The sequence below is a fragment of the Phyllopteryx taeniolatus genome, chromosome 3 (genome assembly GCF_024500385.1).
Source record: "Phyllopteryx taeniolatus isolate TA_2022b chromosome 3, UOR_Ptae_1.2, whole genome shotgun sequence".
NCBI classification, from domain to species: Eukaryota; Metazoa; Chordata; class Actinopteri; order Syngnathiformes; family Syngnathidae; genus Phyllopteryx; species Phyllopteryx taeniolatus.
Window position 1 is genome coordinate 19,111,394 of NC_084504.1, and position 14,772 is coordinate 19,126,165.

Genomic DNA, 14,772 nt, shown 5'->3' on the forward strand with positions numbered 1-14,772 from the left:
TTAGCTTCACTGCAAGATTTTTTTTTTCCCCCCAACCCTGACGTCACTGCATAGTTTGCGGCTGGAAACTCTTCTGAATAAGAATGCAGACTGTGAGATAAAGCTGTTTATTGCATCCAACAGTCGTAACATTACTGATGCACAAATGTAAATGCATTATTATTATTTTTTATTTACCAAAAAAACAAACTAAATAAATAAATAGAACGTAAGTGCTCGTTTGAGACAAGCATGTGTTCTTTATCAAACAATTTCTGCTGATAATAAAAAATATAGTGTGTTTTTACTGGTAGTGAGTGAATTGTTCTTGACAGTTAAACCAAAAAATAGACTTCATCCATCAGAAGTCCTCCCATGTTGTGCCAAGCTCGGCTGCATCTACACTATAGTGAGCACATGTGCCACTGCTGTTCCAAATGTGTTTAACCTTGAAAACAAAGCAACACAGAAATAAATTAGGACAAATGATTTCTAAATTTAGGAACAAAAGATAACTGAATGCTTACCTTGGGGCTGAGTGGTGGATTTAACGTTCCTCTACTTAGTCCATCCCAGTTGAATCCTTCAAACCATCTAATGAGAGACAAGACACAGCAGTTTTTGTTTGTTTGTTTGTTTTTTATTCAACTGCAGCTAATACCAGGCATCCTTTAATTGTAAGCAATTCACGAGGCAAGTAATTTATCCATCCATCCGTCCATTTTCTGAGCCGCTTCTCCTCACTAGGGTCGCGGGCGTGCTGGAGCCTATCCCAGCTGTCATCGGGCAGGAGGCGGGGTACACCCTGAACTGGTTGCCAGCCAATCGCAGGGCACATACAAACAAACAACCATTCGCACTCACAGTCATGCCTACGGGCAATTTAGAGTCTCCAATTAATGCATGTTTTTGGGATGTGGGAGGAAACCGGAGTGCCCGGAGAAAACCCACGCAGGCACGGGGAGAACATGCAAACTCCACACAGGCGGGGCCAGGGATTGAACCCGGGTCCTCAGAACTGTGAGGCTGACGCTCTAACCAGTCGTCCACCGTGCCGCGCAAGTAATTTATATATTTATAAATAAATATATAAATATATATATAAATAAAAGATAATAATAATAAAACATTTCTGGATTATATTTGAGCTATGGCAACTCGGATTAGATAGATAGATAGATAGATAGATAGATAGATAGATAGATTGATTGATTTGTGGCCACCTGTTCTTTTTACTACTACTATTTGGGGAGCGCCCACAATGCAACTGGACTCTTCTTATGTATTGAAGGCGTTTCACATTTAATCCAAAAGGCTTCTATTTATGTCTCTAGTGTGTGTGTCACCTGGGGTGGTCACAATATGGTGAACAGTTCTTCAAAAAAGAAGCCAAGCTGTTTATCGCCACTCCCAGGTGATGTTTATTGTCAAACTAAAACATAAAACAGAGAATTACGTTTTGCATTGAAAACAGCCATATAACTATATATATATATATAAAACTAACATATAACGTAACTTGCGTTATACGAAAGTCCATTAGCTTAATGCTAACACACATTGCAGAAAGCCATAGATGTGCTAACGAAACTAGCATATGTTGCTGTGTTATAAGCCTATAAGCAATGAATATTTGGAATTGAATGTCAAATTCTGATGACTGAACGGTTTGTATGCAGTACGGCCGTTCACCAGCCATGCCAGGGTACCAGCCTTGGCAACAACAAACCACCCACCATCCCAGGGGGCACCCAACAGAGACAAATATGGAGACTCAACACAAAAATTTTTTAGAAGCAACTCCTGTTGCAGCATTTCAACATTTGCGGATCGCCATGACCTGGATGACTTAGAATCTACACATACATATTTGTGGTTAGGCATTTATTTCTTCAAGTGCACCTGGCAACTAATTGAGGCTCGGCATTTGTTCGAGAGGAGGCGGCTGTTTGACAGTGTACAATATTTGCATGTAGTTCCCTCAACACATTCACCTACTGTAAATACTATATATATGTACATTTTTGCATATTTCTTAATATCTTACCTATATAAACAGTATTGGGCACAACACTAGACCCTGTTTTTAATTCTCTGATGTCAAACACAGACATTAAACTGTCCATTGGTACTTTAATTGAACTGAATCTTTAATCATCTTAAATAAATGTCATATTTTGAGTCTCAGGCTCCCATAGAGCAATATAACCTGCAGTCTTACTTGTGCTTCTGAATGTCCTTGGCCCCATTTCTTCGACTGCCTAGCCTCTCCGAGGGATTGTGCCTTGGCAACGGAGCAGAGAGAGGACATCAAATTGAGGACACCATCGTGATTGTGTCAGTCAAGACGTGGCGCTGCATCTTTGGCGCGCTTGGATTCAACACCTGCACAGCTTCTTTATGAGACTGGAGGCACTCTTGCTGATTGCTTTGGGGAAGTCGATGTTATCAATGCCACGAACGGTGTCGCCAAGAACACTCATTGGGTCAACGCCGCTGAACGGAAGCCTGGAGACACAAGCGATCTGTCAGTGGTACAGTTCTACATCCAGAGTGGACCAAACCTGAAGTTTCACAAATCAGAATTTGACCATTATTTTGGGTCATCGCTGGTTGCGACTTGTCTTTCGGGTTCATTCCAGAACGGGAGGACATGTTCTGCCCCCCTCCGTGAAATTTCAAATAATTCATGCACAAAATACAGAAACATGCACTTGTGTCGGTCCGCTTTATGTTGAACGTCACGTGATCAAACCCGGAAAACGGGATAGCTGACTTCCTGTGCATGCTATGCTCACAAGCAGGACTACAGTTTGATTACATGATTGTTTGAAGCTGAATTTGTGTTAAAAATGTGTTAACTTGATTTTTTTTGGTATGATTTTGTTCCTGTTTTCCTTGTAATTGTTGAAACATTTTGTTTTATGCATATCACAGACACAGACATATACAGTACAGTATTTTAAATAGGAGTAATTATAAAGTTGAAGTTGTGTCTCAACATACATGCAACTCTGTTGCTAAAACGTTTTTAGCCATATAGAGGAAGACAAACATTTTTTTTTTTAAATAGTTGCATCAAGCTAACTGCTCTAGCCATGGGTAGACCCAAGGTAAGTCTTCTCTTCTAGTTTTCACTTTTAAAAAAATATTATTATTTTTAGTCATAATGCAGTGTGTCACTCAAAACACCTGTTACTGAAAATGTGACAAAAATCTATAAAATAAATGGTCCATTTTTCAAAACTACTGTATTGGTGCCTAAATTGTCTTCTAATCCTGGAATGACCCACATACGAATTTGGGTTAGGTCACCGCCTGAACAATGGAAATGCAAACTGAATATTTCCTATACAGTTAATAAAGGTGACAGTGGGTGACAGTCTGACCCTAGAACTGCCTATTTCTATTGCCATTGTTTCCAATGGTAAACATTTTTTTCAAAACTTAACATAAAAGGGAAGTCGAGCCGCTTTGTGGAATAGAAAGCGTTTTGTTCCACTGTGTTTCAACAATGTGAGATGGAACAAAGAGCAAAACTCACCCACCAGTCAGGAGCTCAAACACAAAAACACCCAAAGACCAGAAGTCTGCAGCTACACTGTGGCCTTTGTTGAAAATGACTTCAGGGGCCATGTAGCCTGGAGTGCCACAGAAGGTGTATGTCTTCTTACCCATTTCAATCTTCTTTAAACACCTCGAGCCGACCTGTGATTGACAAACAAGGACAGTCACATCGGGGAGAATGCAAATCTACTACAGGGGGTCCTCAGGTTACGGTGGTACCGAGGTACGATGTTTCAAGGTAACAAATGATGTGCAATGAACTAGTTTACGCAACCCTGTAAGAATACAGTGTGTTGTCATGGAACACGAAGGCACGCTTCGTTACCGCCGCCCTTACTGTTTTTTGTTTGATTGTTTTTATATTCATGGGTTAGAAGAGTTTTTCATACAAATATGTACTGTAATTATGACTTTACAGTAAGTAGTTACGGAGCTCCACTGCAAATATTCAAACAAATGCAAGTAATTGATGCCAAATGTTTATAATTGCCTGTATTAATAGTTTAAATGTACCACAATCGACTGTATGATACCAAAACAGTTTTATATAATTTGGAACTCATCTTACATTACCTTTATGAATAAATGGCTTAAAAATGGTTTGACACATGCACATGCAGTGAAGACTCTCCCCAACATGCAAAGCTTGTCTTTGGCAGATGTATCGCTTCAACAGATTTCCTTGAGACCAATTCTGAAACAGACAGAGCTTTGATGATGTCTTGTGGCATCTTAGAGCATTATAGAAAGCGCACCAAAAAACATGATTAGGTGGGTTTTTCTTTTTTGTTTGTTTTTTTTTGCAAATAACAGAGGACAGGCACAATTCGCTAAATAGTGAAGTACAAATAGGTGGGGGATTACTACCGCGTCAGCGGAAGTGAGTGATAGACTACGGTGTGTACCAATTTAGGTTATAAATTCGGGTTACGTTGCCACAATAGGAATGGAACTCCATCAAAAACTGATGTCCCCCCCGTACATATACTGTATAAGTCAAGTGTGAAATGATTTTTTTTTTTTCATCCTTTTACCAGTTTGGCATATCCTCGCTCATCTAGAACAACATTTTCAGGCTTGATGTCTCTATAGACGACATTTCGAGCATGAAGAAAGGTCAACGCCTGCGTCACGCAAGCCGTGTAGAATTTGGTGCTGCTCTCATCCAGACAGCCTCTGTGGAGTACAATCACACTTAGGCGCTTTCATTCTTTAGTTTGAAGGGCTTACCTTCAGTACAAAAGTATGTACTTTTCTTTGAGCAAGCCGTAAAGATCGCCATGGAGACAAGCCTCTGTCAGCATATAGATGCACTTAGCATCTCGAAAGGCTTTGTGCAATCTGGGATTAACGAGAGAAAAATATTTTTAGGATTGGTGCTTTTATACACTCTCCAACTCCAGGCATTTGTACATCCAACACAACGCATATCAACTTCTATTCTAAAGCGGACATTCATACAAAGCTAATCACATACCATACAGCAATTATAAATCAGACGATGGATAAATATGAATGTGATCACATCCTGACATGCTGTCTGTTACCCCCCCCAATATAATGCAGTCATCTAATATTTTTTTGGATGAATATCGTGATTGGCACTACTTGAAATAAAATGCATGTTACTTGTTGGTTTCTGAAATAAAACTTTTATTTTCAGCGAGTTATACATAGGGGTTGTTTGGTTATGAAGGGTTAGAAAATGTCGTGATAGGCAGGCTGCTAGTAGGCGTGCCACCATTTTTGTCAAAATTGCACTTGTCTGCTTTTACATTTGAACTCCGCGATTAATCCCTCTTACACAACTCAGTTTTACTATTTTTAGAAATGTTAGACATGCACCGTCTTGTCAATACAAACACGGAGTGTAATCAAAACAATCCTGAGTAGATAGCATCTAAAATGCGAACACCTGACTATGAATGGACATGCGGAATCCATTAGGATGTTTCGTTCTCTCAGAACATGCTCTCGCAGGCCGTTGTGGATAATCGCCTTCTTATCGAAGACCCTCATGGCGAAAAGACCCTGGGCGTTGCTCTTGAGTTGCACCTGGAAGAGGCACGTATCCATGGATTACATTGCACCAACACAGAATGTGCAGGAGGCATCGAGCCAGAACCTCACCAGGTCTGTATGACCAAACTGCCCTTCTCCTAGACTGCTGATTATCTGGAAATCACTTAAGGTGGAAGATAAGAGGGAGGCAGCATCCTTGACTTCTGACCTGCTCACAAGGGAAACAAATTGAGCTGCAGCTTTCACGGCTCCAAAAGTTAAAAATGTTGTGTTACAATTAGTGACTTTATTCCCCCATTTAGCGACCCCTCGAGCGACTATTTTTCAAAAAACTGATAAGCAACAAATCTAGTGACTTTTTGTGGTGTTATTGGAGACTTCAGGAGATGTTCACCTCACTCCATCCAGACTGCAAAGAAATTGTGCTTGCGCGATGCCATCACTTTCTATTTCAGCCATATTAATAATTGTCCCACCCTGCGTTTGACTAGCTCGCAATCCCGAGTGTAGCCCGCCTCGTGCCAAAAACTGGGATAGGCTCCATCTCACCCACAACCCTAATAAGGACAAGAGGCGTAGAAAATGGAGAATTGTGACATCACATTTCGGCAAAATGTATACTATTTGGAGTTGCACTAAAATTCTGGTGTAATAAATGTCATAAAACACAAGCTACCAGGGTCCCTCAGTTGACCTCTTTTCAACCACCCTCAAAAGATGAAATGATTATTGTGGCTTTTGCTGCACTTATTCTGAAAGAACAACAGTGGTAAGACATGGAGAAGAATATCTACCAGACGTTGCCGTGAAGGAAGTGGACTCACATTGTACTCCGGTGGTGCTCGAGTACTTTTGTCCAGTGTTAGACAGTGTTTCGGTGTCTTGTCTGAGATTATCACCATTAGTCATGTGGATGGATGATTGAGTATAAGTGTTGCTTCTTACAAGTTTTATTCGGGTAGGCGTCTACTTCCTGGTTTACTCCCATTCTGTTGATACGACATTTGAGTCCATCTGTTAGTGCTGTTTGATCAGAAGGAGCACTGAGTGAAGATTCTAGACTGCTACGTTAGCCGTAGTTGACTGCGGATTGGCGAGATTAAAAAAGGCTTAGTGCTGCAGTGCATGTTATGTTATTACATATCACATCAGTGGTTGAGTTCATTTTATAATTCTTAATATAAAAAAATCAACTTGCCTGGTAAGTACATTTGTCATTAATGCAGTGTTTTATTGTTTTTAACAGATTCCTCCGGACTGGTTAGGGTCTGCTTGTCCTTGTATGACAATTCATAATTTTAAATGCTTAAACCATTTCATGTCCAGTTAATAAAGGTTTATGACGGTGAAGGTTTGGACTCTGAAACAAATGATAACAAATTTTCCTTACTCCTCTTTGCATCCAGTGTTTTGAAGCACCTCTTTACTGCTGTCAAATACCATCCCTCCAATTATATCCCTGAACGTCCTGGAAAATAAATAAAAAGATATCATTGAAACTCCGAACTGTATCCATCTCTGGGAAACGTGTCTTACTCTCTGTCAATGAGCAGACACGTCACATCAGTAGCTGCAATCACATTCACAGCGCGCACGTCCTCTCTGAATAAGGAGAGAGAGAGATTTGATTCAAATAAATCCTACGAAAGGCACGTGATAACAATTGAATCCGTCTTACCCCCACAAAGCTTTTTCTCCAAACCAATGCCTCTCCGAAAGCTTGGAGAGGACTTGCTCTTCATCTCCCAGCTTCTTTTCTGTGACTTTCACCTGCCCAATCAAAATAGTCACAAGAAAAAGAAAAAAGCAATGAAGAAAGGTGACAAAGTCAATTGCAGCCACTCCAGAGACATTTCTAAAGCTGTGCTGACATTTTTCCCTCATTGCGGCCAACTTTACCTGGCCTTTGTTAACGATATAAAAGGTGTCCCCTGAGGCGCCTTGTCGAATGATGTCGTCGCCTTGAGTGTAGCGAGCCTGTGGAGAGACAGAAAGACGGGAAAAACAATCAAATTGAGCATAAAAGGTCAGGGACAAGCAGCAGCTACCAAAGTGAAATAAAAGAATGGGGAAAACAAATAAATTTGCGAGGTGGTTGTGTGCGATGTTCATGCTTCGTATATGTACCTCCTCCATAAGATCACACATCTTCATGATGGCGTTCTTTGGCAAGGACAGCAGAGAGGGAACGCTGCAGACACAAATTCACTTAGACAACATAGACAGCAAAAGGGAAACAACACATCCGTCACTGCGCAGTCGTCCCACTTATCCAGTTCAGCATTTTTGAAAAAGCTGGAGTTTATCCCAGCTAGCTAAAATTGAAAGATCAGGTAAATCCCAGACTGACTGCCTCCCATTCTGCTTTTAGTGGTTGTGGGAACTACAGGGAAATGTTTGCTTTTTGTGCTCAAGGGCAATATTAGATTTTATAAAAGGATGGACAGGTCAGGTGATTGGTTCGTAGATGAGGTAAAAAAAAAAAAAAAAAGATAATAATGTGGATGTAAAATATATAAAAATACTGGGAAGGTAAGAAATGGTAATTGAGGAAGTTGGCTTATCTGGTATCTACTTGTTTACAGCAGTCGGTTGTACTTTACTGTGAACCAAGCGAGCAATAGCATTAACCGCAACACTCAATCACTCGTATCGCTCTCTCTCACACACACGCACACTCTTTAAAAAATATAAGGTGTTGGTATCTACCAGGGGAATGGACACCATGATGCAATCAGAAAATATCTAAATGGCAAGACCTTCGCATTTAACAAACGTCAGAGGTGGCAAAAGTACTCACACTCTGTACGGATACTTGTGTAAAAGTAAGACTAGTAAAAGTAAAAGTACTGATGCAACCCATCCATCCATCCATTTTCCATACTGCTTATCCTCACTAGGCTCGCGGGCGTGCTGGAGCCTATCCCAGGTGACTCTGGGCGAAAGGCGGGTCGCCAGCCAATCGCATGGCACATATAAACAAACAACCACTCGCACTCACATTCATACCTACGGACAATTTAGAGTCTTCAATTAACCTACCATGGATGTTTATGGAATGTGGGAGGAAACCGGAATATCCAGAGAAAGCCCACGCAGGCGTGGGGAGAACATGCAAAGTCCACACAAGCGAGGCTGGATTTGAACCCGGGTCCCCAGAACTGTGAGGCAGATGTGCTAACCAGTCTCTCACCGTGTCACCTGATGCAACCTTATAAGTAAAAATAAAAAAAGTACCCTACAGACTTTGCAAGGTTAACATAGCCCCTAATTGTGACACAACTGATCTGGGATATTATTTTTTATTGTTATTTTTTTTTAAAAAGGGATGAAAGTGTCATCTTTTGTAGACATTTACCTGCTCAGGAGCTCCGATGTGCGCGCGAGCCTGTCACGGCCACTCTGCATGAGCACAGTCTGGTAACTCTTGCGCTCGAGAACCCACAGCTTGCTGTCCGACTGCGCTGCGGAGCAAAAGGGAGGGCGACGACAAAGAGGACACATGAGTCGAGTTCCATCACAGGGATTTGTATGAAGGGCCTCAAAAAACTTGTACACTTATTATTCATAAGTGGACATTATTAATAGAGAAGTACCTCTACCATATATCTCATTTCCTTAACTATAATTAAAGTTTCTTTGTAATGAAACTGACTTTGAATTAATAATGATATTCAGATTGGTTCATTGACGGCGGCTGTGAGCGGGGACAGCAGATCTCTGCTGTTTGAACTGTCTAATCACGTCCACCATTTGATAGACAGCGGTGGCTGATTGCTTAACCTGCACAATTACATACAGAATTATTAAGAAAGCTGCGCAGGATAGTTGAATTTCCTGGAAGATGGAAGCCTGACAGCTGATGACGCCGCCTCCCCTTCTGCTCTTCACAGACTCTGGGAAGTACAAGTACGTACAGTAGATGTGCGCTCAACTCGCTTGATATGCACAAGCTCTTTAAAGGGGACATATTGGACAGCTGACATTTTAATGGCTTGTGTACAAATCATCTGGCTGGAGTGCCTGCCCACGCCTCAAGAATGAAATTTAACAACCAAGTTATTTGCTTATTTCTGAGGCCCCCAAACCGAGTTTCTTTATCCATCCCAAAGAGGCAAAACCACCTTCAAGTGACTGTAGGACTATACATTATCATGTCAAAGCCAGAAGGTAAGGAGAGCTGCATTCAATTTTGTTGAATGAACGTTGTTAGGAGGGGAGGGTATTTGGATATTTGTCTTTTGCATGCGCCACATACGCGGATCGTCACACTAAGTAACAAGTGAAATTCGGCGGAGTGGGGAGGAAGTGTTGCCCCCGTGAGGGAAAATGCAAGCGGTGCCATCTTTATAATGCAACAGCGGGGCTAATTTCTATGATAACCACACCAATACAAAGTTTCTCCACCCATGACATGAGCAAAGTTCCAGTTCCAGATTCAGATCCAGATCCAGATCCAGATTCCCTGCTACACCCCTGCTATCATATTGCTGGCATTTTTCTTCCACACTCTGGCCATGCACTTACAATTAGACCACACTTTAGTCACAAGGCTCAGGCTCTGCCTCCAGTAGCCATGGTAACAAAAGCAGCTAAACAACCTAATTTTAGCGAGACAGACCTTGGGTGTGTAAAGTATACAATAACTCTCGATCCTTGGGGTTTAAATTATTAATGATAATAATCATTAATTTAAAAAACGCATACTGTCTTTTTGAATATGCTGTATGTCGTCTTGTAGTTCAGGAGCAGGAATTTAAATGTGAAAAATGTACTGGATCCCATGCAGTGACGATAGAAAGGGAGAAACAAAAAAGGGAGAATCTTTTTATCGAGTTTAGTGCGCACTCGAGCAGCAGCATTCGGAAGAAGCCAGGGAGTCTTTAGAATTTCGTTGCGGACGCCAGACAATAGAGAGTGTTAATGTCATGTATTATTGTGGTTGCAACGTGCAGTTCTTTGTGTTGAAACTTCTTTTCAAAACAGATTTGCAAGGTCACGTAAACAATATAAACTCTTGATGTGGATAAATGATCATAAACTCAGATGATTCTGGTCACAATATTAGGTACAATCACAAGTTCATGACTACACCACTCAACACAACTGCAAGCTACAACCACAGTAATCAACATCTACTTAAATTAATACCGACAGTGTAAATCTGAACTTTAACTCAACATTTAAAGGCTGAATGTTTCATGAAGCTCTTGTATCGGACCTCATTTTGATTGGATTGTACTGCTATGCTAATGTGATCTTCCCGAAGGTGACATCTTATTCCATCTGTCAAGACCGCAGACGGCAAAAAAAATAATTTTGTTACTGATAAAAGGCAAAGCTATTAGAGAATGACAAAGGACATTCATGCTTTGTTGTCATAGCGGCTGGTTGCAAGATAAAGAGGCCAAACAAAGTTATTTTTCAATTTCAGATGATGCTCAGCCTATTTACTTGTTTAAGCAAGTCACATGCGCACAGAATAGCAGAGATTTCCAGCAAGACACTTGCCATGACACCACATCATTAACCAAAACAAAAATCCTGTAATGACTGCAAAATTTAATAGCCACCTTAAAGGTTTTCGTATTTTCACTGACTGTGCCATTGCAGGGAACAGATGGACTGTTTTAAATTCCACACATACAATATGTGGGGAAACCATTCAGCAGACGTGGTGTTGTCTGTGACCTCTAGCCACAATAACCCAGCTTGTGATAATCCCTTTTCCCATAAATAAATCACATCCATACCAAACACAAAGCACTGGAATGCAACAAGGTCTTCAGCTTTTGACTTAGTTATATCAGCATGAATAAAAATAAAAAAATTAAAAAAACAAGACGCACATACTGCACATGTTGTTACCTGTGACGGAGTACATTTGTGTGCAGTTGTAGAGCAACGCCAGCTCTCCGAACACTTCCCCTGCTTCGATTGTGAGCAATTTCTGTCCATCTTTCGTCACGTCCAGCCTCCCCTCTGTGATGGAAACACACTCGGTAAAGACGGCGATCACTGGCAGTGTTTATTAATTTAAAACAAAAGAAGTGATCTCTGCTTTTAGTTCTAGTCAGCTCTCGAGCAGCCGAATTGGCTTTAGACACAGCAACCAAACAAAAGAGAGGTATTCCCACCCATTTTCTAGCCAATCCCAGCTTACTTTGGGCGAGAGGTGGGGTACACCCTGGACTGGTCGCCAGTCAGTTGCAGAGTACACATAGACAAATTTAAATCCACGGTGGCATGGTGGACGACTGGTTAGCACATCTGCCCAGGTCCCCAGTCCCCTGTGTGGAGTTTGCATGTTCTCCCCGTGCCTGTGTGGGTTTTCTCCGGGTACTCCGGTTTCCTGCCACATGCCAAACACATGAGATTGGCTGGCGACCAGTCCAGGGTGTAGGCCGCCTCTCGCCCAGAGAGCTTGGATAAACTCCAGCACACCCGCAACCCTAGTGAGGATAAGCGGTACGGAAAATGGATGGCTGGATGGATTTAAATCCAGAACCTCTCGACTGTGAGGCAGACGTGCTAACCACTATTCCGACGTGCTGCCTAGAGAACTAATTTGTTAATTCAACAAGAATTTTATGACTTGGGTTATAGCTTTTGTAGCAATGCACTGCATCAAAATGTAAAAAAAATTAAAAGACCCACAGTTATCTCTGTGCAATGAGCATGATGAGAGCAATAAAGGTAACAGCAGCAACATCCTAAATAAGGACTCCTTAGCATGCCGGCCGCTATGGTTACTCATCATTTCCACACTCAAGCACCTAGCAGAACCTACTACGTGATTAACTTTGCCGCGCGATGAGCATGATTTACCCTGTACAACATAAGCCTGCGAGCCGCTGGTCCCCTCCTGAATCACACAGCAGCTGTGATGGATGGCCGTGAGATGCATGCAGGTCGTGACGGCTCTTGTTTCATCTTCATCGAGGTTCCTTAAGAAGTTGCTCTTCAAAAAAGCGGCCTGAATCAACTTCTGACATCTGCATGTACAGAGGGAGGATGTTCAGGGTTATTCCTGCATAATCGTGCAGATGATCATAGGAAGAAGGGGTGCAATTGGAGTCCATCTCACACTCAAGGTACAATATTCTCAAAGTGTGGTGCGTGTATCACGAGTACGGTTCAGTTTTATTTAACTTTTAAATACAATGCAGTTGCTTTTAATCTTTTGGAACTGCATTTTCTTAATTGCGAGACATCGTGCGAGACGTGAGACGTTGACATATCTTGTGAGACTTCAGATCAGTCAGCATTTAAATTAATGTTGAGCAAAAAAATTGCTTCTTTGGCTTTTCTGAGTCTGGTTAGAAATGCCACCACAGAAAGGATATCATTGATGGCAAAGGGTCAAATTAATGATAATAACCATAAAACTGGAAAAGCAACTACGCAGAAAATGTACTGTCCTGGCTGCTGAATACAACATGGTTGAGTCAAAAACACAATGTTAACGTGAAGCAACTCACCTCCCAAGCACCACCTGTAAATTCGCCCTATAAAATGGCCAAGAAAAATAAGGGCAATTCATCATTTTTACATTTTACAGCTAACAGCAGTGAACATCTTTTGACACTTCCTAGACCATAAAGATACAGGTATGTTTCCAAGCCACCCTGAAGACAAGGCATTGCACCTCTGGATGGTTTTCTGAAAACTACATATTGCTGAAGAAAACATTGTGTGCACTTACTCCTGGTTTTTGTCACAAAAGGTGGCAAGATTCGTCGAATCTAGAGTGAAGGACTCAGAAATGAGTGTCCTTCTATTTACGATTTGCAGGTGGTCATCACTTCGAGGCAAGCAGGCTGCAAAGACACAGACGCACACACACACACACAAAAAAATCATACTGAGTGACTCAAACGAGGCAAATATCATCTAAATCAGAACATCGTGTACCAACCGGCGCTGGCTACAGAGGGTCCCGGCAGGACCACGGGGGCTCTATAGCGATCCAGCTCTTCCTGAAGTCTCCGAATGAGTTCGTCCTTGGTATCGAGTTCCAGCTCCAGCTCATCTATTAGGGTGTCCCTCTGACGGAGCTCTTCAATCTTTAGCTGCAAGGCGAACTGAAGGTCTCGAAGCGTGCCCATGACCTACTTTTAATGTGCAGCCACACGTCAAGTGTAAGTGTTGCAGCAGCCACAAGTTGCAGCTATCTCGTTGATTTTGAGTAAATTCAATGTCACTCAAAGGAAGCCATTTTCCACCTTAATTGAAGGCGTTATTTAGGAAAGAAGTTAAAGAAAATGTCTTGCAAGGCTTGAAAAAATACTGGAAAGATCCTGATAGATAGATAGATAGATAGATAGATAGATAGATAGATAGATAGATAGATAGATAGATAGATAGATAGATAGATAGATAGATAGATAGATAGACAGACAGACAGATAGATAGATAGATAGATAGATAGATAGATAGATAGATAGATAGATAGATAGATAGATAGATAGATAGATAGATAGATAGATAGATAGATAGATAGATAGATAGACAGATAGATAGATAGATAGATAGATAGATAGATAGATAGATAGATAGATAGATAGATAGATAGATAGATAGATAGATAGATAGATAGATAGATAGATAGATAGATAGAACAGCACTTACCCAGTGCAGACGGTCCATTCGACAGGTGCACGCGGACGTCCTCTGCAAGTGAAGAGAAGGATGTTCCCTCTCCTTTCGAGTTTGGAGTGGGGGGCTGCGGATTGGGAGAGTGAGGGGCTGCATTGAGACGGCAGCAGCCGGTCACGTGACCAAAGAGCCAGTCCGGGAGGATGAGATGAGATGAGATGAGACCGGGTCAGATGGGATTTTGGGGATAGATTGGAGGGTTTCGGGAGAGGGGTGCATTACTCATTTGATGGCACGAGAAAAATGTCTAAAGCGCTTTTGTTTGCAGTGTTTTATTATTATGGGGCTGAGTTGTACATTTATTTCTGACTCTAAATTAGGAATGGGCTTGGCAGCCTTATTTTTAACTACTCTGAGGAGAGTACTGCTCCAAATGTAATTGCAGTAAAGCTTTCTATTGTATTCAATTCCATTCTGGTAATTTATCTTCATTTAGGCAAAAGGTTAATGTTCATAATCCATCAATCCATTTTCTACAGTGCTAGTCCTCATTAGGTCACGTGTGAGCAGGAGCCTATGCGAGCTGACTTTGGGCGAGAGGGAGAA

The 14,772-nt window shown here is 41.5% G+C and overlaps 1 protein-coding gene across 6 annotated transcripts; it reads right to left on the minus strand.

Annotated features, from left to right (window-relative positions):
- Window positions 1–91: 91 nt before the first annotated feature.
- Window positions 92–14,600, minus strand: prkg1l (protein kinase cGMP-dependent 1, like). 6 transcript variants are annotated; one of them, XM_061767334.1, is made up of 21 exons: window positions 14,200–14,380; window positions 13,487–13,682; window positions 13,274–13,388; window positions 13,050–13,076; window positions 12,397–12,563; window positions 11,437–11,550; window positions 8,927–9,032; window positions 7,696–7,759; window positions 7,468–7,545; window positions 7,247–7,338; window positions 7,105–7,170; window positions 6,959–7,036; window positions 5,677–5,776; window positions 5,462–5,601; window positions 4,798–4,887; window positions 4,581–4,722; window positions 3,524–3,687; window positions 2,365–2,487; window positions 2,201–2,263; window positions 507–573; window positions 92–427 (listed from the first exon to the last, which is right to left on the minus strand). In XM_061767334.1, exons 2-21 carry the CDS (start codon window positions 13,674–13,676, stop codon window positions 341–343), a joined length of 2,073 nt encoding a protein of 690 aa, XP_061623318.1. In that variant the 5' UTR covers window positions 13,677–13,682; window positions 14,200–14,380; the 3' UTR covers window positions 92–340. The 6 variants fall into 6 exon arrangements, 4 of the variants coding, with proteins under 4 accessions (XP_061623318.1, XP_061623317.1, XP_061623319.1 ...); XM_061767333.1 differs by having other exon boundaries at window positions 13,487–14,380; XM_061767335.1 differs by lacking the exon at window positions 13,050–13,076 and having other exon boundaries at window positions 13,487–14,378.
- Between the last annotated feature and the right edge of the window lie 172 nt (window positions 14,601–14,772).

Excerpts from the sequence above, each read along its gene's own strand:
- prkg1l (XM_061767334.1), bottom strand. The coding sequence starts at position 13,676 with ATGGGCACGCTTCGAGACCTTCAGTTCGCCTTGCAGCTAAAGATTGAA. Across the intron at positions 7,546-7,695 it reads TGTGTGATCTTATGGAGGAG|GCTCGCTACACTCAAGGCGA; the intron begins GTACATATACGA and ends GTCTCTCCACAG. Across the intron at positions 574-2,200 it reads AAGGACATTCAGAAGCACAA|ATGGTTTGAAGGATTCAACT; the intron begins GTAAGACTGCAG and ends GTCTCTCATTAG.